General features: G+C 42.0%; 1 protein-coding gene across 4 annotated transcripts; it reads left to right on the top strand.

The window, feature by feature from the left end:
• Window positions 1–6,026: 6,026 nt before the first annotated feature.
• On the top strand, window positions 6,027–21,293 carry setd7 (SET domain containing 7, histone lysine methyltransferase). 4 transcript variants are annotated; one of them, XM_080007967.1, is made up of 8 exons: window positions 6,027–6,083; window positions 8,149–8,278; window positions 8,467–8,668; window positions 11,374–11,563; window positions 18,487–18,568; window positions 18,939–19,056; window positions 20,323–20,480; window positions 20,792–21,293. In XM_080007967.1, the coding sequence occupies exons 1-8, from the start codon at window positions 6,044–6,046 to the stop codon at window positions 20,982–20,984; spliced, it is 1,113 nt and encodes a 370-aa protein (XP_079864093.1). In that variant the 5' UTR covers window positions 6,027–6,043; the 3' UTR covers window positions 20,985–21,293. The 4 variants fall into 4 exon arrangements, with proteins under 4 accessions (XP_079864093.1, XP_079864092.1, XP_079864094.1 ...); XM_080007966.1 differs by having other exon boundaries at window positions 18,915–19,056; XM_080007968.1 differs by lacking the exon at window positions 18,487–18,568 and having other exon boundaries at window positions 11,374–11,567.
• Window positions 21,294–21,613: the final 320 nt, after the last annotated feature.

Genomic DNA, 21,613 nt, shown 5'->3' with positions numbered 1-21,613 from the left:
TGGGAAACTAGCTCTTCCTTCACGTACTCTGCTAATCCCATCAGGAATGCGTTAATCTGGGCTGCCGGGTTCCACTCGCTCAGTCGAGCCTGGGTGCGGAAGTTGATTGCGTAATCGACCACGGAGCGGGACCCTTGACTGAGACCCAGGCGACCACCAGTAGCATCGGGACCCCGTGATGTAACCCCGAACACCTTGCGGAGCTCGGCGGCGAAGGCGTGGAAGGAGGAGCAGGCTGGTGTGCGTCGTTCCAACTCGGCCGTTCCCCATAGCCGAGCGCGGCCCGTCAGGTGATTTACGGCGAACGCCACCCTGGCATCCTTGGAGGCGAAGGTGTGGGGCTGCAGAGCGAAGAGGATGGAACAGTTTGTGATGAACAGACTACAGCCGTCTGCGTCTCCAGAGTAGCGTTCTGGAATCCCCACCCGGGGCTCCAGGGAGTACCCAGGCTGGGCCGGTGCTGGTGGAGGTGGGTCCGGGGAAGCAGGCGGCAGGATGAAATGACCGAGAGCGATGTCGAGCTGCTGGACCTGGGCGGCTAGCGTGGCGAGCCCTTGCTCCTGGCTAGCTGCTGCTAGCCGAGCGTCCGCTGAGGTGGAGGCTAGGACAGCCTCCTGGTGTTGGAGCTGTGACTCCACCCTTCCCAGGCGTGCCAGCAACTCGGGGTTGTGTGCTGGGTCCATTGTTGGCCAGATTGTACTGTAACGGGTGTGGTTAGGACCCAATTGCAGCACAAAGACAGGCAGGGATATTTGGTATTGTCTTTTACTTGTAGAGCAGACGGAAGACAGGCAGGGGGCAGGCAGGATACGTCGTCGGGGACAGGCAGGTTCGATAACGAGGAGTTGGATTAATGGGACAGGTAAGGAGAGGGAGGGGAAAGTAGAAGAAGGCGGAGATCATGACAATTGGAATGTATAATCAACAAGGAACCACAGTGAGTGACCATTACCCAGTTTTATGTAAAGTCAACATTTCTACATCACTGACCACAGAAGACAGGGGAGGGAAATGGGTATTTGAGAAGGCAATCAGAAAGAAAGTGAGAGATACCCGAGTCAGATTGATAATAATATGGACATAACCCAGGTATTATATTAGCTGCATTAGAATCCATTCCTAAAAGTAAGAGAAAGTTAAGAGGAAAGCAGTACAATGGTGGGTGGTGACAAATGTAAAGAAGCAGTGAGAAATAGAAATGAAGCATTTAAACTAGTGAAAAGAACACGTAATTTCCAGCCAATGATTCAGTACAAACAAGCTCAGGCAGTAGTAAGGAGAACAATAATACAGGGGAAACGGATATACTGGAGAAAGTACTGCGACTCAATCGGGTCCACCACTCAGGTAGGAGAGGTGTTGGGGATGATTTAAAAAAAATGGGCGGAGACAGGAGGGAGTGGAGTTATCCTGTGTTGAGTAATGGAAATCATATTGCAGTAACCACTAAGGAAAAAGCTGAGATAATGGTAAAAACTTTTGTTACAGTACACAGTTCCAATAATTTGTCGGAGGAGGGAAATAGAGCCAGAGAGAGCCAAATCTGAAAACTTGGAGGCACTAAGGAGAAAGTGTAACCTACATGCCATTTAGGCAGTCTGTGTAAATAGGTAGTTTGTGTCTTTAAGAGCTGTGCATGACAGTAACACAGTTTACGGTATTGCTTTTACGACTCATGGAAATGCATTGGTTAGGCTACATGTGGTTCAGGTGAGGCAAGATCGCATGAGAAGCTTTTCTTTTCTTTTTTTTCTGTACAATTCAACCGAAAGATACACTTCATTTCCAACTTTGATATGAAATAAACAGATAGTATACAGCTATCAGCTCTGGAAGTAAATTCTCCATCTTTTGGTACAAGTTAATATTGTTGTAATTTTGTTCTGCAGTACCAGGTTACAAAAGCACTGAGGATGAACAAAATGTCCCATTTAGCATGGGAGAATTAGGTAAGACGAAGTGGGGATTTAAATTTTTAGTGGAGAAGACAAAAGTTAAGATCTTCACAAGAAAGAAACTCAGGCAAGGTAGGAAATTATATGGAAGTAACTTGGAGAGAGTTGGAGATTTTTTTATTTTTTTTTAGTGTGTATTTTGACTGGGGATTTACATGGAGAGAGCATATTAGAAATGTGGAAGATAAATGTAAAAAAGTTTAAATATATATTTAGCAGACGCTTTTATCCAAAGCGACTTACAATTATTCAAACACCGATGGACGCAGCCATCAGGAGCAATTAGAGGTTAAGTGTCTTGCTCAACGACACTACAGCATGCTAGCAGGAGGAGCCTGGGATCGACCAGGCGACCAGCTCTACCACCTGAGCTACCATCCGCTACCATAATAATATAAATATATAATATGTGCGTGTGTGTGTGTGTGTGTGTGTGTGTGTGTGTGTGTGTGTGTGTGTGTGTGTGTGTGTGTGTGTGTGTGTGTGTGTGTGTGTGTGTGTGTGTGTGCGTGTGCGTGTGCGTGTGGCTCTAATAAACAAATTCTGTGCTAGCTCTTGGCTGGATATAATTCAATTCAATTCGCCAGGTTGCACACTTCAAGTAGAAGCAGGAGAAATGCAACTGTGTCTTTGTCTAAAACAGCTGCTTACAAAGTACTGGATAGATCTGAGGGAGCAGGGAGGTAGTCATTCAACCAAAAGAGTGTTACAGGCCAGCTGGGAGAGGGAGAGAGCACAAAAAGTAAGTTTTGGCGGGACAGGATGCAGCAGCAAGAGATTTAGGAGTGCATGAAAAGGAGTTTTGTCCAACAGTAATATTGCCTATAATCCTTTAGTGGATAGTAGAAACTCTGGTGGTAGATTTGAAATTACTTCAAATCAAGGCAAGAAATAAAAGTGCAGAACTGGTAAGTGAGTTTTATGGGTATGAGGAATCTAAGTATAATGACTATGTGCAGATGGATCAAAGGATCCAATAACAGGAAACACCAGTTGTGCAGTTGTACGATACGATACAATACAACTTTATTGGTCAGTAGGGCACTGAAATTCATTTTGCGTCCCTGGGAAAGGCCCCTCAAAACATTTAGGACGTACAGGTAAACAATCACTGGAGTGACCGGAAAGGACACAAGTACAAATGGCACCTGGCATGACAGCACAACGATACACAGGCAACACAGATGACAGATTAGACAAGCACAGGTGTTGACAGGATAAACACAAGTACAGACACATGACATGGCACAGCCCACAGATACACAAAAAAAACAAAACAGAAAAACAGCACAAATGACAGGTAAGACAATTTACAAAGACATAAGAAGACTGATACCCATGAAATCATAAAAGGCCCTGGAATTATTTTTGTTTGTTTAGTAGTAGAATGGACTGATATACAAAGGAGTTTTTAAGCCTATTTCGATTGAAGGAAAGGACTCTGAAGCGCCTATTTGAAGACAGGGGCTGATATTCCTTGTGCAAAACATGTGTGGAGTCAGAGGAAAACCAAGCTGTTGCTATGGGCCTATTGAAAGGCTTGAGCTACAGGAAGTCCAATAATTTTGGAGCAAAGTTTTAACTGATTTTGAAGTTTACTTTTATTTTTCACTGTGAGGTTGCTCCACCAGGCAGTGCTACAGTAGAGCAGGATGCTCTGAATTACAGAAGTAAACAATAAATACATAATTTGGCTGCTGGCCCCAAACGATTTTAATCTATGGAGAAAATAAATGCGCTGCTGTATCCTTTTACCAAGAAAATCCATGTGAGGGGTCCATGAGAGGTTCTCATCTATCATGACACCTAAGTATTTATATGCAGAGACTTGATTAATTTCAACATTGTGGATCATCACTTTGGGGGGTGGGCAGGTTGGGGGCTTGCCAAAAATGATTTCCTCTGTCTTTACTGAGTTAATAATAAGGGCGTTCTTGTCACACCATTCCACAAACCAATCAACATTTCTCTGATACAGAGTGGGATTATCAGTACTTTTCAACATAGTCATTAAGGTGGAGTCATCTGAGTATTTCAACAGAGACTGGTTTGGTACCGAAGAGGTGCAGTCTGACGTGTAGAATGTGAACAACACAGGTGAGCTAATGCACCCCTGGGGCACCCCTACGTTTGTTATCCTGGGAGATAACAGTGTATTGTTTACCTTGACCAGATGGATCCTATTTGTAAGAAAGGAGAAGTACCAAAGTAAAAGATGGGGGTTGATCTGAAGCTGAATCTGAAAAATCAACAAAAGAGAGCCCTAACATATGTTTTGGGGGAGTCAAGATGTTTGGAGACTATATGCACCAGTGTAGCCACTGCATCTTCTGTGCTGCGCCCTTGCTTATAGGGCTCTGTTAAGACGATGGACCAAGATTTTTTCCAGAGATTTTATAATAACTGATGTGAGGGCTATTGGTCCAAATCGTTGTGTTCCTTCGGGCATTGTTTTTTAGGGAGGGGCTTAATGTGTGAAGTTTTCCAAGCTTGAGGGATGTAGTGTGTGTTAACTGACAGCTGAAAAATTGGTTGCCACACAGGAGTGTGTGGTTCCTAGCCATAGAAGTGAGATATGCAGACAGACCTCAAATTGCCCAAGTGTATATACTGTTAAGCTGTAAGCCATCTTATTGGCTTTAGAATGGGTTGAAAACAACAAATCAAACAAAGTTTCAATCTGTAGTGATTCAGTCTTTGCTCTGTACAGTCTTGTGGCAGGTACGTCCAATAATCACCAAGATCTATTTCACAAAATAATATCAATACGCATAAGAATAAGGAAACAAAGCGCTGAGGTCACATTCATTTGGGTTCCTGCTCATACAGAAAGAAAGAGTCTTTATTTGTCACGCAACACATGCTTTGATGGTGGCCGGTGAAATGGATCCTCTGCAGTTGACCCATCCTGGCTTGTCCTTCCTCCAGGGGCACAGCCAGGAGCAGTGGGCAGCATACGTGGACCAGGTGATAAGACACTTATCACCTGGTCCCCGGGCACGTCAGACGATGGGTGCATGTTTTTGGTGGGGGTCCTTACTGACGTGACGTGGAGGAAACCCCATGTGAGCATGGGGAGAACATGCAAACTCCACACAGAAAGGCTCCTATTTGGGAGATAACCCACCGGAGCACGGTGCCAACAGCGCCCCAGGCGGGAATCTAACCCAGGACCTTCTTGCTGTGAGGCAGCAGTGCAATGCACTGCGCCACCGTGCCACACAGGTATTCAGGGTAATGAAAGAGTGGACAGACAAGCCAAGCAAGCGGTTAAAAAATAAATCAAACACACATATTAGTCTCTCAAAAACAGACAATACTATTACATAATTATAGAACCCAGAATCCCAATTCTGGAGCCGCCCCTTGTGGTCGCCTGCACGAGCGCCTCATGTCGATTACACACATTTTAGTATTTTTAGAGCATATTGTGCATAATCTCCCGGGCGTGTTGCAATGACATTTCACTGCATATGTGTATGAACATATGTATATGTATGTGACAAATAAACCTATTGAATCTTGAAATCATCCAAATCAAATCTCTCAAAAGGGCATTGTACGGAAGGAAATCAGTAAAGAGTTGCAGAAGCATTGGGATCGGGAGATAAGAGGAACATTTACATTCCATTCAAAATAGAGTTGGTATTGGGAGAAGTAGGGGAGGAAGTAGGAAAGAGGAGACAATCATGACTAGGATAAGAATAGGACACAGCAATCTGAACAGTACACTTCACATTATAGGGTAGCGTACAACCATTTTTTGTTATCATTGTCAGGAACCAGAAACTACAGAGCATGTGCTTATTATTTGCAGTGAATATGTAGCAGAGAGAAAGGACATGATGGAAGAAATGAAAAGATTATGATTAATAGGAGTAGGAGTAAAGAGCATACTGGAGTGTGGTGGAGGTGGACAAGACAGAAGATGCTTGGTCAGCTTCCTAATGAGGACAGGACCGATGTGGAAATAACACTGGACATTGTGGGAGGTAACTAACTCCAGAAGATGGCAGTAGTGCAACATGCAGGATGAAAGCCGCCGTTAAACCCCGAAGAAGAGGAAGAAACGTTTTCGCGAGAAGACGATGGACAGCGGCGATGAAAATATTGAGGAGCTCGTTGAAGGTTAGACTTAACAAAGCCTTTAAGAAGAAAAAACAAAAACGAACCAACACCCCAACACCATCACAATAATGTCAGCCCATTCATATATCTCCAGTATGTTATGTCGAAGACGAGTGTTAAAGAAAACTGCGCGGGGGGCCTTCCTGTAACCGGGGCCTTTTTCAGGAGGCAACCCGCACGACAAGCGATCTGTGCCGACCACGGCCACCGCACTAGCTCCGCTGTCCTCAAGCCTGCCGGCTCAGGAAGTTCGAATTAGTTTGATATCCAATAGCCCCGTAACGATCCCCCGCTCGTTTTCATTGTGGCTTATGCAAAGCGGGGTCCCGTCAAAATTGCACCCGTCGTTGGCAAAGTGCTACTCAAACTCAAATAGTCTAAAAGTACGGCGCACTTTGAAATACAAACTACCTCGAAGGGCTCTCAAACATATTTGTGATAACCCGCTGCGAGGGCGCAATATGTCAATAGTGTGTAAATGCCAAAAATGAGCGATGGAAAATACTTTTCCGCCCAATATATTTTCACTAATCGCGAGTGACGAACTCACAGCTCTCCGGGGGGGAGGTGTTGCCACGCATACCTATCTTTTTCGAAGTTCAATAACCCTTTGACTACAATACCCTCTTAACCAACATTCAAATTTCAAATGTTTTGTTACACAGATAATATGAATGGATTCGTGTTACATAGACTCGTGTCCTGCCTTTCATTCATTTTCAAAATAAAAGTTACAAAATATATATTCATAATTTAAGTTTTCAAAGTTCAATAGGTTTTTTCGTCATGTGACTGAAAACAATGTCTGTATTCTTCTAGGAACTATGCATGTTGCACAGCCTTTCATAAAAAAGTTCCATGATTATATTTTTTTATTAAAAGTGTGAAGGTTAAAAAGCTTTTGTCATGTGCCTTAACACTTAAATGCTGTAAAAACATTTTTAAATAATAAGCATAGAGTGTTTTATTTTATTTTATTGAAAAGGATAGTCTGTGCAACATGGACCTTCCTAGAAGCATACAGAAAGTGTTGTCAGTCCCATGGCATATCTACGGTGGCCCAGAGAGCTCAACACACTGCAACTTAAGAAAACACATACAAATAGACAACACACAAACAAATTAAGAAAACATCTTCACGAATATGACAACATATGCACAACATTTAGAAAAAGCACTGCAAATCCAGACATGTTGAACGAACTGCATACCAAAACAATTTTCAAATACAGTAAAGAACGCAAAGCCTCTCTACGGAAATGAGCCACACCGGATACACTGATTTATCTGCAATGAAATATATCAAACTAAATTATTTAGTGTGTGTGTGTGTGTGTGTGTGTGTGTGTGTGTGTGCGTGTGTGTAAAATAATTTATACAAGTAACAACCTGGAGCCACAACATAGACCAATCGCACCACGCAAGACCACCAAATCCTCTATCTGCTTCCTCCATGCAATTAATAGATAGAAAGCAACTTTTATATCAAACCACAGTTTTTATCTAAGCCATTTAAGTGTGATGTTCCAGAGAAAACAGTTTCTACTGGCTCCGTGGTAGTGTGGTGAAGTTCGCAAACGATTCAAATCTTTTGGGTGAGCGAATTGAACTGAATGACTTCCCTGAAACGATCTGCCTGTCAGTCAGTTCAGTTGAGCTCTCAGCCAGTTGCGAGCGAACTTGATTCAGAATCACATTTGCAGTGAGTGAATCCCCCTTTTCACCCAAAGGATTTGAATCGTTTGCGTTAATGTGGTTGTGTTTTTCATAATTTGCTTGTTATGTCTATTTGTATGTGTTTCCGTAAGTTGCAATGCGTTGAGCTTTCAGGGCCACCGTACAAATAAGCTAATGTGTGTATGTATGCCAATGTATCCATTCATATTTAAACCTTTGGAAATTTGATCGCCTGTTAAAAGGTATTGTAGTCAGAGAGTTTTTGCACCTTGAAAATTATCTTGTGGAACTTTACCTTGTGGTCCCTAATACAGTATGCCACTGAAACTGAGGCAAGTAATTTAACCTCGCATATAGTGTTTGAACTAGCCTGCGTCTTTGTGTGCAGGCCCCCTGGACGACGACGATCAGCCGCATGGGTTATGCACGGTGACCTACTCGTCGAGTGACCGCTTCGAGGGCCACTTCAAGCATGGGGAGAAGAATGGCAAGGGCAAGTTCTTCTTCTTTGATGGAAGGTACCATCTTGGCGGACCACCACCGTCACTCTTACTGGTCCCACTGAGACTCCAAAAATCTTCTTATCTTATTGCAGACCCCCCCCCACTCCTTTCTGCCACCTTGAAAATGTATTGGGATCACTGTTTATGGTTGAATTGGCAACAACATATAAACGGATAAAGAGTTTCTCTCTCGCTCTCTCTAGTACCTTGGAAGGCTTCTTCATAGACGACGCCCTGCAGGGACAGGGGGTATACACGTATGAGGACGGCGGGACGCTGCATGGGACGTACGTGGATGGCGAACTCAACGGGCCCGCCATAGAGTACGATGTCAGCGGGCACCTGATGTTCAGGGGCCAGTACAGGGACAACAGCCGTTGCGGGAAGTGCTGGGTGTACCACCCCGTGAGTCTGCGAGAACTGCTGTTTAGACCTTAGGGCTGTCAAACGATGGTTCGATATGTGAATGCTATTCGAATTGTGGGGGGAAAAAAAAAAATGACATTGCAATCTGAAAATTAATATTCTATATACTCTGCTGCTCCCTCCATCGCTATCCGGCGTCTGTCTCGGCATCCCCCCTGCCAATATGTGAATAAGGGAACTTGGGAGTACCCAGTGGCGTCACTGGATTTCTGTCAACACTGCTGCCAAAGCAGACACGAATGACTGTTTGCATGAAGATTTACCTGCTGCCTGCCAAACGGCGATTACAGATGAATCGTCCTGTTTTATCTGCAAAGATGGGGATCTGGATTTAAAGATTTAATCCACGAGCTCGAACCGAGGTATACCATCCCAAGCCACCTAACCATCAATGACAGAGTTTGAATGTCCTCTAGTGCCTCTAGTCCCAACCACCAGGCCACAGGCCGGGCCAGGCTGCGGTGCATTTGCCAAAGGCCCATGGTAGGCGGGAATTGTGTCAGAAGCTATGTGGTATTTGCTCCGCAGCGGAGCAGCAGCGGGAAACTGAGTAAATGAATCACAATTTTATACATCTAGAATAAAAACACTTTTTATTTGCTTTGTTTGGAGCTGCAGAGCTGTTGGGCCAACCCCACACATTTTAAAATTGTAATAGATTTTCGAATATTTTCATACTTATGTGCTTTTTTCAGAAGGACTATTCGAATGTGATGTTTGGCCAATGTTGACAGCCCTAATTGACATACACCTGCTTTTAATAGTCAAAGGCATATGTGTGTGTTACCTCCTTAGGAACTTTATGCGTGTGTCTGGACATATTAGTGTTAGATTGAACATGTATATATTTTTTTAATTTAGACTTATTAAAAAAAGTTTAATGTAATTAATTAAGATTAACACAATGACCCAGTAACTTCCAATTTGTTTTAATGTTTCCACACAACAAATATGAGACTTACAGTACCGTGACACTCATGGTCGAACCAACTGCACATGCATGAATTGTGATTAACACAACAGTGGATTTAAGGCAGATTTAAATCCCGTCCCACCACATCTAAGCCATAATGGTGATGAGACGTCAACAAAACTAAGTCAATCAGGTGGGAATCTCACCCTTTTTGAGGAGGTTTTTCATTTTATGTATATTGGAACCAGTTTTACACTAATTTGTGTTGGATAGAGTTGTTTAGTGTAAGTTCCAGATTTTGTTCCTAAATATGGAATAATTAAATAACTACATGGAATTCAGAATTTTTAGATAGGCGATTCCCCAAATATACTGTGTTGTAGCCTTTGTCCAACCACTCTACTTCTACTTAAGTCTAAATTTCCAAGTCTGTCTAAGTCAGAGGCTCCAAGTCTAAAGCTGCTTTCACACATGAACTCCGGACAATGTCTGGATAATCAGGTTCAGACGAAGTTGCCCTTTCACACATGTAGCACACAACTGGAGATTGTCCGTGTCAGACCCGTTCACACCTACTGGAAATACTCTGTTTGGTTTAGGTGGGGGGCAGAGCGGTAGAGCATGCAGGTGGCAGGACAAAACGCAATGATGCATGATGCGTAAGAGTTTTACAACACACCCAAGATGGCGGAGGAGGCTACCGACTTATCAGTAATTGTGACTTTTTTGTGTTGATACTCCACGTATTTGGACGTATCGCATTGTAAACAAAAGCAGTTAATGTAAATGACTGGCGCATGATAGACTTCATCAACATGCGAAACGCACACTCGCTCGCTGTGAATTCTCCAGACAATCGCCTGCTCTGTTCACACATACCATTCAATCTGACATTACACAGACTTTGTACGAGGGTGCAGGCTGGGTAAAGTTAGGTTAATGTCCAGTCCAACTGATTTGCTCCAGGTAATGGCCGGATTATTTCAGGGTTGCAGTGCATATGTGAAAGCAGCACCAGGAGGAATCTCCAACGAGTCTGTCGGGTTTCCAAACTAGGATTTGTCACGAAAACACACGAGAATTGACATCAGAAATCACACAATATAATGCCCCACGCATGGTATTGTGTCATTTCCAGTGTCAATTCTCAGGATTATTGATTTTTTTCAGATTCTTGATCACTGTAAAAAAAAAAAAAAAAAAAAAAAAAAACCAAAATATGAATAGAAGCAGAATTTAAATAAGAAATATGTTAAAAAGCTAAAGAATATAAGTAAAATAGGTTATTGTGGTGTTGTGTGTTTCTGGTGGCTGCTCCGTGCACTGCCATCGATCTGTCTCTCCTTCTCAACTCCTCCCATCCCCCCGTCACCCAGTGTCTGCTCTCATTGGCTGTAGCTCGTTGGGTCACTTCCTGACACGACCAGATATGTAACATGCTTGATATCTCGCTGGCGTCAGATTGTGTTGTGAGCAATTCATACCACATGCTCATTGCTAATGGGAGCGCAATATGATTTTCCTCCGATCTGGGGCTTCAGATCTCCAAAATGGCATTAGTCTCTAAGTCTAAGTCTCTTAGCCTCAGAGTCCAAGTCTCTAAGTGTATGTCTGTGAACTGTAACTGTAAATCTAAGTCTCTGAGTCTAAGTCTCTAAGTCTGTAAGTCTGTGTCTGTAAGTCCAAGTCTAAGTAATTTACAATTGTGGTTATTTAATAGTGGTGTTTTTATTTATTTGTTTATATATTTTGAAATACTTTCCGGACGCAGGACCGAGGCTGTCTGTTTGGCGATGTGAATGAAGATGGAGAAATGACCGGGGAGTCCCTGGCGTACATCTACCCTGACGGCCTCACTGCCCTTTATGGGAGCTTTGTGGAGGGGGAGCTGATCCAGGCCCGATTAGCCACCCTGGTCTCCACAGAGGCGGGCGAGACACGCTTCGAAGTCGCACTGGATGGTAGGTAAAGCATAGAAAGGTGCTATACACACAAAGCTTGTTATTATTATTATTATATGTGATTATATATTATGTGAATCGTGCTTCAAAATAAAATATCAGCGCTGTCAGGAACTCAAGGCTGTGGGATAAGTGAGTATAAAGTCATCACAATAGTCAAAATTGACCACAATAATTATAGACCTAGTGACGAGTGATCATACCTTCAGAACAGTTGCAATCCTTCCTGAACTGTCTACCGTAATTTCCGGACTATTAGGCACCTGAATATAAGCCGCACCCACTGAATTTTAAAAAAAATAATCATTTTGAACATAAATAAGCCGCACATGTCTATAAGCTGCAGGTGTCTACCGGTACAATGAAACAATTGAACTTTACACAGGCTTTAACGAAACACGGCTTGTAACAAAAATAAATAGGCTTTAACGAAACACGGCTTGTAACAAAAATAAATAGGCTTTAACGAAACACGGCTTGTAACAAAAATAAATAGGCTTTAACGAAACACGGTTTGTAACAAAAATAAAAAATTAGCGGTAAACAGTAGCCTACCAAGAAAGTCATTGGTCACTATCTTCCTCCTCCTGCGCACTGAAACCACTGAAGTCATCTGCTTCGGTGTCGGAGTTGAATAGCCTCAGAATTGCTTCATCCGATGTTGGATCGTTTTCATTGTCGCTCTCGTCACTTTCATCCGGAGGCAAGTTCCCCGCTGAGCTCATGCTGCCCTCTTCAACACGCAGCAGTCCAGCCTTTCCAAACCCGTTGATGATAGTGGATTTTTTGACAATGCTCCATGCTGTCAGGACCCACTGGGAGACACCACGATGGTCCACCTCTAAAATCCTCAAACTTCATTGCGGTGGCGATTGTTTTGGCTTTCAGTCGGATCTGTACAGTTGAAACACCTCGGCCGTCTGCTCTCTGTGTGTTGACCGAGTCTTTGAGCTCATTTTCTATCTCGGTCCATCTGCTTTTCTTCCCTCTGAAAGCTTTTGTCATCTTTTTGCACTGAGTCAGTTCCTCACGCTGCTGTTTCCAACGTCGTATCATCGACTCATTAAGGCCAAGCTACTGTGCAGCAGCTCTATTTCCTTTTCCCTCAGCCAGAACGATCGCCTTCAACTTGAAAGCTGCATCATATGCATTTCTTTGTGTCTTTACATTTACATTACATTTACATTACATTGATCAGACGCTTTTATCCAAAGCGACTTACAATTGTTCAAACACCGACGGACGCAGCCATCAGGAGCAATTAGGGGTTAAGTGTCTTGCTCAAGGACACTACAGCATGCTAGCAGGAGGAGCCTGGGATCCAACCAGCAACCTTTAGATCACTACACCACCAGCTCTACCGCCTGAGCTACCATCCCCGGTAGCTCTTTGCCATGATGAGGGTGATGAAATGACTACCGTAAATGATGGGCAGTTTGAGCGTGCTCAATTTAATCTAAACAGGAAACTAAACAGTTACATTGTTTCACCTTAACCTGTTCGGCAATTTCATTGGTCTAATGAAAGCTTCATGCCGCCAAAAAACTGAGCACCGTCACATAATGTGTTTTTGCTCAGTTTTTTGGTGGCATGAAGCTTATGAAAGCGGGAAAAATCCATAAATTAGTCGCGTCATTGTTTAAGCCGCGAGGTTCAAAGCGTAGGAAAAAAGTAGCGGCTTATACTCCGGAAATTACGGTAGTCTAGTGGGAGACTGCACTATTCTTTGTTGCACATTACGATGATTTCCTATTTTCCCAATGATACTTTAACCATTGAAACTATATAGATTCACTGACCAGTTCTATGAGCCGTTTCTGACATTTAATCCATCGGACCAACTAGTCGTTTTTAAAAGTGACTAGTACTTACATTTTAGTTATTAGTTTCTATTCCAACAGTTACTAGTAACTATTTTAGTTTTACTAGTCAAAATGTATTAGCTACTAGTACTTATTTACAAGATACTGCCAGACCTGCAAACCTGCATGCATTTTGTGTACCAACTACGCAATTCTTAGTCAAAATATGCAGGTATGAAATGCCGGCTGAAACTACGCAACAATAAAAAACACTGTATATATAAGTACAATTGTAATTTCATTATGGAAAACGAACAATAAATGAATCAATACAAAACAATACTGTATATGTATTGGGTATTTAAACTACATCCCTGGGATTGGACCAGATGCTTTGACCTGTGGTTCTTTAAGCCCTCCGCTCCCTTTCCTCTCACTAACTCAACATCCACTGATAGGCAGAGAACTGAGCGCAGCGGTACTTTATTATTGACCGACGCTGCATTGCTAAGGTAAAATGGTAATAATGGATAAAAGGTAATAATCAAGCACAAAAATGTGACCGTAATGTTTACATATAAAACGGGATGCATCGATCGATTGGCTGGTGACCGGAATTGGCCGGTTTTCAGCTTGATCGGCCAGGACCAGCGACCGACCGATCAGTGTCAGATATATCCAAATCTGTACTGTTCTAGTATAAAATCTCCGATACTCAAACCCGATACAACGTAATGTAACATAGTTGTTTAGTTGATGCTCAAAAAAGAGCGAAAGAAGGAAAATGTCGGCTGTTTGGAGGTACTTCAAGGTAGAGGAATAACATTAGGTCAATTATTTATCGCCTGACAATGTCATGGATGTTGCTATTTCAGATCACCGTTGCATATTCTTTGACGTGTCTACTCTTCCTGTACAACAGAGGGGTACCCGAACAATTAAAAAACGTATCATTAACAATAACACCATTGAAACCTTGAAGAGAACTGTAAATGAGTTAATGCTGTTCATGGCATCCTCAACTGAGGATCCTGTGAACAACTTCAACTCTAAAATACAAAATATCATTGATAAGATCGCACCTGTTAAAACTAAAAACATAGAAAAACAAAAAGCGGCCTGGAGAAATTGAGCAGTTATTAGGCAGCTTTAGAGAGAGTGTTGGAGAAGAAATTCTCCTGCATGATTGATGAGGTTAATTTGCCTGCTACAAGAAAACAAAAACTGAGATTCAGTCCTGCTCCAAAGCAGTGTTCTGACCAGTCTGCTGCTATTTCTGACAAAGAGGGCTTTATACAAAACAGAGGGTGGGGCCTTGGTCAGAAGTCATTTACAAGACTGTGCCCCTCAATTTTCCTCTGGGTGTTACCCTCAAACCGAACTGTTATCGTCAACTACAGGCCCATTTCCCACCTGCCGTTCCTCAGCAAAATACTTGAAAAAACAGTTTACCTTCAGCTTAACAACTATCCAACCCCAAACAGCCTTTTAGACACCTATCAATCTGGCTTTCGACCTCACCATAGCACAGAAACAGCACTTATTAAAGTTCTGAACATTCTACACATAAACACTGATGCAAAAAAAGGATCTGTTCTTCTGCTCCTGGATCTCAGTGCTGCCTTTGACACTGTTTACCATCAGATTTTATTAGCGAGATTACAAAAATGGCTCGGCCTATCTGGCCCGGTTCTGAATTGGTTCAAAACCTACCTCCAGGACAAGCAGTTCTTTGTGTCCATTGGAGATTTTGTGTTGAACAAAGTGGATATTGTGTGTGGAGTGCCCCAAGGTTTGATTCTGGGCCCATTATTGTTTAACCTCTATATGCTCCCACTTGCACATATTATAAAGAAGCACAAAATAAATTCAAGTTCAAGTTCAAGTTCAAGAGATTATTTGTCACATACATATACATACGGTTATACATATATGCAGTGAAATGTCATGACACCCGGTGATTACGCACAATAAGCTCTATAAATACTAAAAAATACCAAAATGTGCGTAATCGACACAAGGTGCTCCATAATTATGCAGATGATTCACAACTGTACATATCCCTATCTCCTGATGACCTACTCCCCATACACTCCCTCACTCAGTCAACTAATGATATTAATGCATAATGTCACAGAACTTTTTACAACTGAATAAAGACAAAACAGAAATACTCATCTTTGGTGCAAAGGTCCAAAGACAGAAAATTGCAGCTCATCTTAATTCTCCGTCCCTGGAGAGCAAGAATGAAGCCAAAAATCTGGGTGTAATCATAGATGGCGATCTTAATTTTAAGAGCCATATCAATCACATCACAAAATCAGCCTTCTATCACCTAAAAACATTTCAAAATTAAGAGGCTTCCTGTCAAAAGCAGACTCTGAAAAATTAATCCATGCATTCCTAACGAGTAGATTGGGCTACTGTAATGGCCTATTCACCAGCCTCCGGAAATCAGCTGTGAAGCGGCTACTGTTAATCCAAAATGTGGCTGCACGCGTTCTCACTGGGACAAAAAAGTTTGAACACATCACACCTGTTCTTAGATCTCTACATTGGCACATTCTGCTGCTGCTGTTGTTTTCTGTTTTTGTTTCTGTTGTTAATACTAGTTTTGCTGCTGCTGTTGTTGCTGTTTCTATTGTTGCTGCTGTTGTTGTTTCTGTTGTTATTGTTTCTGTTGTGAGATTACAGTGAGAGGAGCCATAAGAAGGGTGTGTTATTGGAGAGAGAGAGTCAAAAGGCTCTCCCTCCCGAGGTGGTGCACACAGTTGAAATTTCCGTTTCCGGTGATGGCTACCACTTCCGTGACGTCCTTGTGCGTTACTTTGTTGAATCGTTCCCAACTTTACCTTTCTCTCGAACATTGTAACTAAACTTAACCATCTCTTACCTCATACCTTAGCTTGGTCATCTCGAACATTGTACCTAGACATAACCATCTCTAAATTTATGCCTAAAGTTGACCATCTCTAACCTTATACCTCATCTTAAACATCCCTAACCTTATACCTCAACTTAACCATCTCTAACCTGAGTGACTTTTCCGGTTCCGGTGAGTGCTACCACTTCCGGTTCAGGTGACATCTTTGCGTGTGCGTTGCTGTTGTCTTTTTTTCTGTTGGTTTTGTTACCGTTATTGCAGCTGCTGGTGTTGTCGTTGCTGCTGCTGGTGTTGTTGTTGATGCTGCTAACCTAATACCTTAACTGGTGTTGTCGTTGCTGCTGCTGACCTTGTACCTGAACTTAACCATCTCTGACCTTGTTCCTTAGCTTGGCCATCTCGGACATTGAACCTAAACATAACCATCCCTGGACTTGTGCCTGGACTTGGCCATCTCTAGCCTTATGCGTTGATTTGAACATCTCTAGCCTTGTGCCTCGACTTGACCATCTCTAACATCTCTAACCTGAGTGAATTTTCCGGTTCCAGTGAGAGCTACCACTTCCGGTTCCGGTGACGTCTTTGCGTGTGCATTGCTGTTGTTGTTTTGCTGCTGGTGTTGATGTTGCTGCTGCTGTTGTTGCTACTGTGGTTGTTGCTGTTGTTTCAGGGGCATTCATTTGTAATGACCAGCTGACAACCACGTTCTCTCTTTCTATGTTGTATTTCTTTGTAAAGCGCATTGTGTTGATTCATGTTAAGGGAGGGAGGACTTTCAGTGAACGAGAGTGAGAAGAGTCGGCCAATTATTCAATTTTTTTATTCTTTGTAATGATTGCAATTTAATTTGGAATTGCATTTATACCATATAAATATAACAGGAATGTATATTTGCACTTCAAAGTGAAAGAGACTTTCATTTGAAGTTTGAACTGGACATTTCCATGTTAGTTATGTTGTGTTCTACTAAAAATCAGTGGGAGTTACAAGTTGCATTATACTGAAACTTGGTTACAGTCCATATTCTATTTTATTAAAACTCAGTGACCATTCTATGTTATATTTTATGGAAACTCGGTGACAGTCTGTTCATGTTCTATTATTGTTCCATAGTGAATAATGAACAACAATAAACACTGTGTCAAAATCAGCAATCTCACTATTGTGGTAACTGAAAATTACAGTGGTAGTCCGTATGTGCAGCTGTCTTATCATGTGAGTGTGACAGATATGTGTTTGTCATTGAAATACAGCAGATTGGAAATCGGAATCTGCAGGTCAGACTTAAAAAAAGATCTGAAATAGGAATCAGCCAAGAAAATTTAAATCGGTACATCTCTAGTTGGTAAACATGTTTGGTAACTTTACTAGATGATGCATATCAAGGGTTAAATTCAAATGAGATCATTTACTATATACAGTATAGTCAGCATACGATGTGATTAGCCTTGTTACGAGACGGCTACAGTGCGGATAACTGATGGAGACATTTGGCTGCAGTAACTCAAACGCCACAGAGACTACCTGTTACTCTATTGTGATACTCAAAATATTTTCCCAAGGTTGGCAGCTTTGTACTAGTATCTAACTTGCAATGCTATTAGTAGCGATTTGGACTATTTTTTATTGAATTCTATGCTATAAGGCTCCGTGGTTCAGATATTAAATAATTGCCTCCGACTAGTATCTATTCCAATTGTAAGTAGTGTCTATTTCAAATTTCACTGGTCGCTATTAAATGAGTACTAGTACTTATTTACTAATGACCAGTGCCTTTTTTATTTATTTATTTTTTCTGTTACTCGTAACATCTTTTTAGTTTTACCAGTAACAATGTATTTGTAATGTGGGGGTGGTGTGATGATGAACACAGGTTAAAATCACTCCCATCGATTGCTCTAAGGAAGTAACAGGTGCACAGCCATCCCTGCTCCTGGGCTCAATTAACTAGACCCAAGGCAGGTGTGTCTGCTTAAATCAAACCTCCCCCATACCACAGTATTTTTTACCCGTCATGAGAAATTCAAGTCAAAACAGCTTGTAGTAAGTTCTAGTACCTAATACATTTTGGCTTGTTAAACTTAAATGGCTGCTGGTAACAGTTGTAATAGCAACTAACAAATCAAAAAAGTACGAGTAACTTCTAAAAGGTGACTAGCTCATCCTTTGGATTAAATGTTAAAACGGCTTGCCATAGAGCCCTACACAATAGTAACCAATACTTTTTTTATTTTAAGGCCCTGTTTACTCATACGACAAGTCTACCTCTACTTGTATCGCCACGCATGCTTTGCTTCCAGACCCCTATGAGAGCCAAAGGTAGGTCACACATGACTACAGAGCGGTCAATGGATTTGACAAAAGTTACTAGTAGTAAAAGATGAGAAATTATGTACCGGGGTTGTCATCAATCGAGTGATTGCTGTAGAGAAGGTTGAATATCAACACAGTACTTATTTATTCAACGCAGTAATTAAATCTCCCGAATCTCGGTCCACCTTAAAATTGCACCGAATGATTTTGCGAAAGCTGGAAACGTAAGAAAACATAGTTCAAACAGAAGAAAACCAGCAGACCGAAATCTTTCAGCACTTCCTGTGAGCCTGAGACTAATGGGCTATAAAAACAACAATAATAACAAAATCAGGAATAACAATAAATTCAGCTCTCCGTTGTGTCTTTATGTCAGAGTGTTTGTGGCAGACTCCCACATCCAGGGGGCAGGAGAGGGCTTGTTCGCCAAGATGGATGCTGGCCCGGACGTCATAATGGCCTTTTACAATGGCGTACGCATAACGCACTCACAGGTAAAAACATGCCTGATATTTTGCGGCTTAATTGTGGGATTTGCCCTGTTTGCACACTGAGATATTTCCGCAGCATGTAGTATTTCGTCCTTTTTGCACACCATGTTTACGGATGTACTAAAAACATCCACATACTAATTAGGCAACCTTAATAATACGCAAGTATGCTATTCCCATAGAGGCTTTCTAAGAATTTTGGACCGTGTAAAAACGGCACACTTTGTAATAACGTGCCAAAATGACCTTTATTATGTAACATATTATTACTTTATTTTTTTCAACGTCTGTGTGGGTCTTGTTGTAGAATTTACACATCAATCGATCAATCTTTAGTTATAGAGCACTTTAAAAAGCAGTTTTTGCTCCAAAGTGCTTTAAAGAGGGCAGGGATACAAGGGGGTAGTTAAAATATAGAAAGCAAAACAAAAACATGTACAATGTGCCTCCAGATGGTGATGTGTATTTAAAAAGACGTAAAACTAGAGTGGGTTAATTACAAGTGTATACAAGAGTAAAAATGTGAATTATTACACTTTTGATGATTCAAAGTCCTAACCACACTTTTGATGAATATGTAATAATTCAAAGTCTTAACACTGCAGTATCCCCGCAATAACAACCATTGTATAATCTAACATCCATACATTATATAAGTGTGTGTGTGTGTGTGTGTGTGTGTGTGTGTGTGTGTGTGTGTGTGTGTGTGTGTGTGTGTGTGTGTGTGTGTGTGTGTGTATCATAATTTACGTCACATTTATTCGATTTTAGCAAGTTATTACAAAATGTGGTGTAATCATGTAGTCCGTCATGCCTAATCTACCAGATGCTGTAATGAAAGGTCAAATGTTCCTTCAATTTAGGTCAAGACAACAGACGTTGTACTAAGTACTTTCTCTGTGCATATCAGTGTAAAAAAATATAAAAAACATTATGTAGGAGTGCCCAGGGCATAACATTAAGATTATACATCATGAAGACATGAGATTTGATAATTGGTAACAGTGAGGAAATTATCCACAAGAAATATCACCCTCACCAGGGCACGGCAATTAAAAGGTTAACTTTAACGGCCACCAGTGCTTCACCCTAGGTACTATGAACACAAATCTTTATACACATGCAACCACTCAAGGCTGTTTTCATTACATTGTCATTCATGTTGTTTTTTAAATATTTGCTGAGCTGCAACGGACAAAAGCATTTGTATCCCCCAAAGTCGTTTGTCTAATTCAAGCCCCATGTTGCATGGCCATCTCCACTTCATAGGTGGACAGCAGAGATTGGGCACTAAATGGGAACACTATCTCACTGGACGCCGACACGGTGATTGATGTCCCTCGGCCATTCGACCAGACAGACAGATACTGTGCCTCGCTTGCCCACAAAGGCAACCACTGCTTCACGCCCAACTGCAAATATGAACCGTGAGTAGAAGGGGACAGAGATGCCGTCCCCAAAGTCAACAACATTGATCTTTTTCAAGTTCGACCCTGTGTCCGAAAGGCCCATTCACACTTAAAAACAACAAAAAGAAACCCGCCAGGTTGAAAAGGTCACCATGGACATCAAGGGGCAAAATGGGCAGGTGCCCTCCGCAACCCCCATCTGCACGTACGTGCCTAGAATCGCATCCAGAAGGGGAAGGGCCGTTCTTTAAACAAAACATGTACTGGTACTAAACCGCCACCTAACTGATACAAGCTAATCCGTTCTCTCTTTTCACCTCACCATGCAGATTCGCTCACCCTCGCTTTGGGCCCATTAAATGCCTCCGGACTCTGAGGGCAGTCCAGAAGGATGAGGAGTTGACGGTTGCCTATGGTTATGACCACGATTCTGCAGGGAACAGCGGCCCTGAGGCCCCCAGTTGGTACAAGCAGGCACTGGAGGCATTCCTGCGGGGTCAGGCATATTCTACTGGCCAATGAGGAAGGTTAACCCCACTGCCCCCATCCAGACAGAATACTGTGCATCTTATTCAGGGACGTGAGACACTTGGTATCCCTTGCAGCTACTAACATCCGTCCCATCTTGATGAATACAGCTTCAAACTCTCTAGCCAGTTGGGAAAGCTAACACGTCCAATCCTGTCGGTGAATACCCCCCCAACGTTGGACAACTATAGAAATTGAGGTTTTCATGTAGACCCGGCACTTTGGAATATTCAGAAAGATTTATAAAAATGGTCTTGGGAAGGGAACGTTGCTTTGTTTCTCAATAAAAAAAAATTAATTGGAGTCTCATTGTGTTTACAGATTGATTGATTTATTATTGATTGAATTATTTGTTCTAATGGGTATTACAGAAAACAGCTTTAACCAAACATGATTTTTCCCCTCCCTCTGCCCCTAATGGGAGCAGCTGAAAGAAAAAGAATAATAATTAGGCCTCCAGAAATAGAAAAAAAGTCATTTGTGATGGTCCTGACAAATTGCGACACATTTCATTCACTTTAATCTGTAAAAGTGCATTGAATTCAAGGGAAAAATCGAATGGGGAAAATTGAATTGGATGTTTTGAGTATTATCCCATTCATAATCTCAAGTAAAAATAAGCG

The sequence above is a fragment of the Zeus faber genome (assembly GCF_960531495.2).
Source record: "Zeus faber genome assembly, chromosome: 10".
In the NCBI taxonomy this organism is placed as follows: domain Eukaryota; kingdom Metazoa; phylum Chordata; class Actinopteri; order Zeiformes; family Zeidae; genus Zeus; species Zeus faber.
Note: the sequence above shows the minus strand (reverse complement) of the source record. Positions and strands in the feature narration are given on the sequence as shown.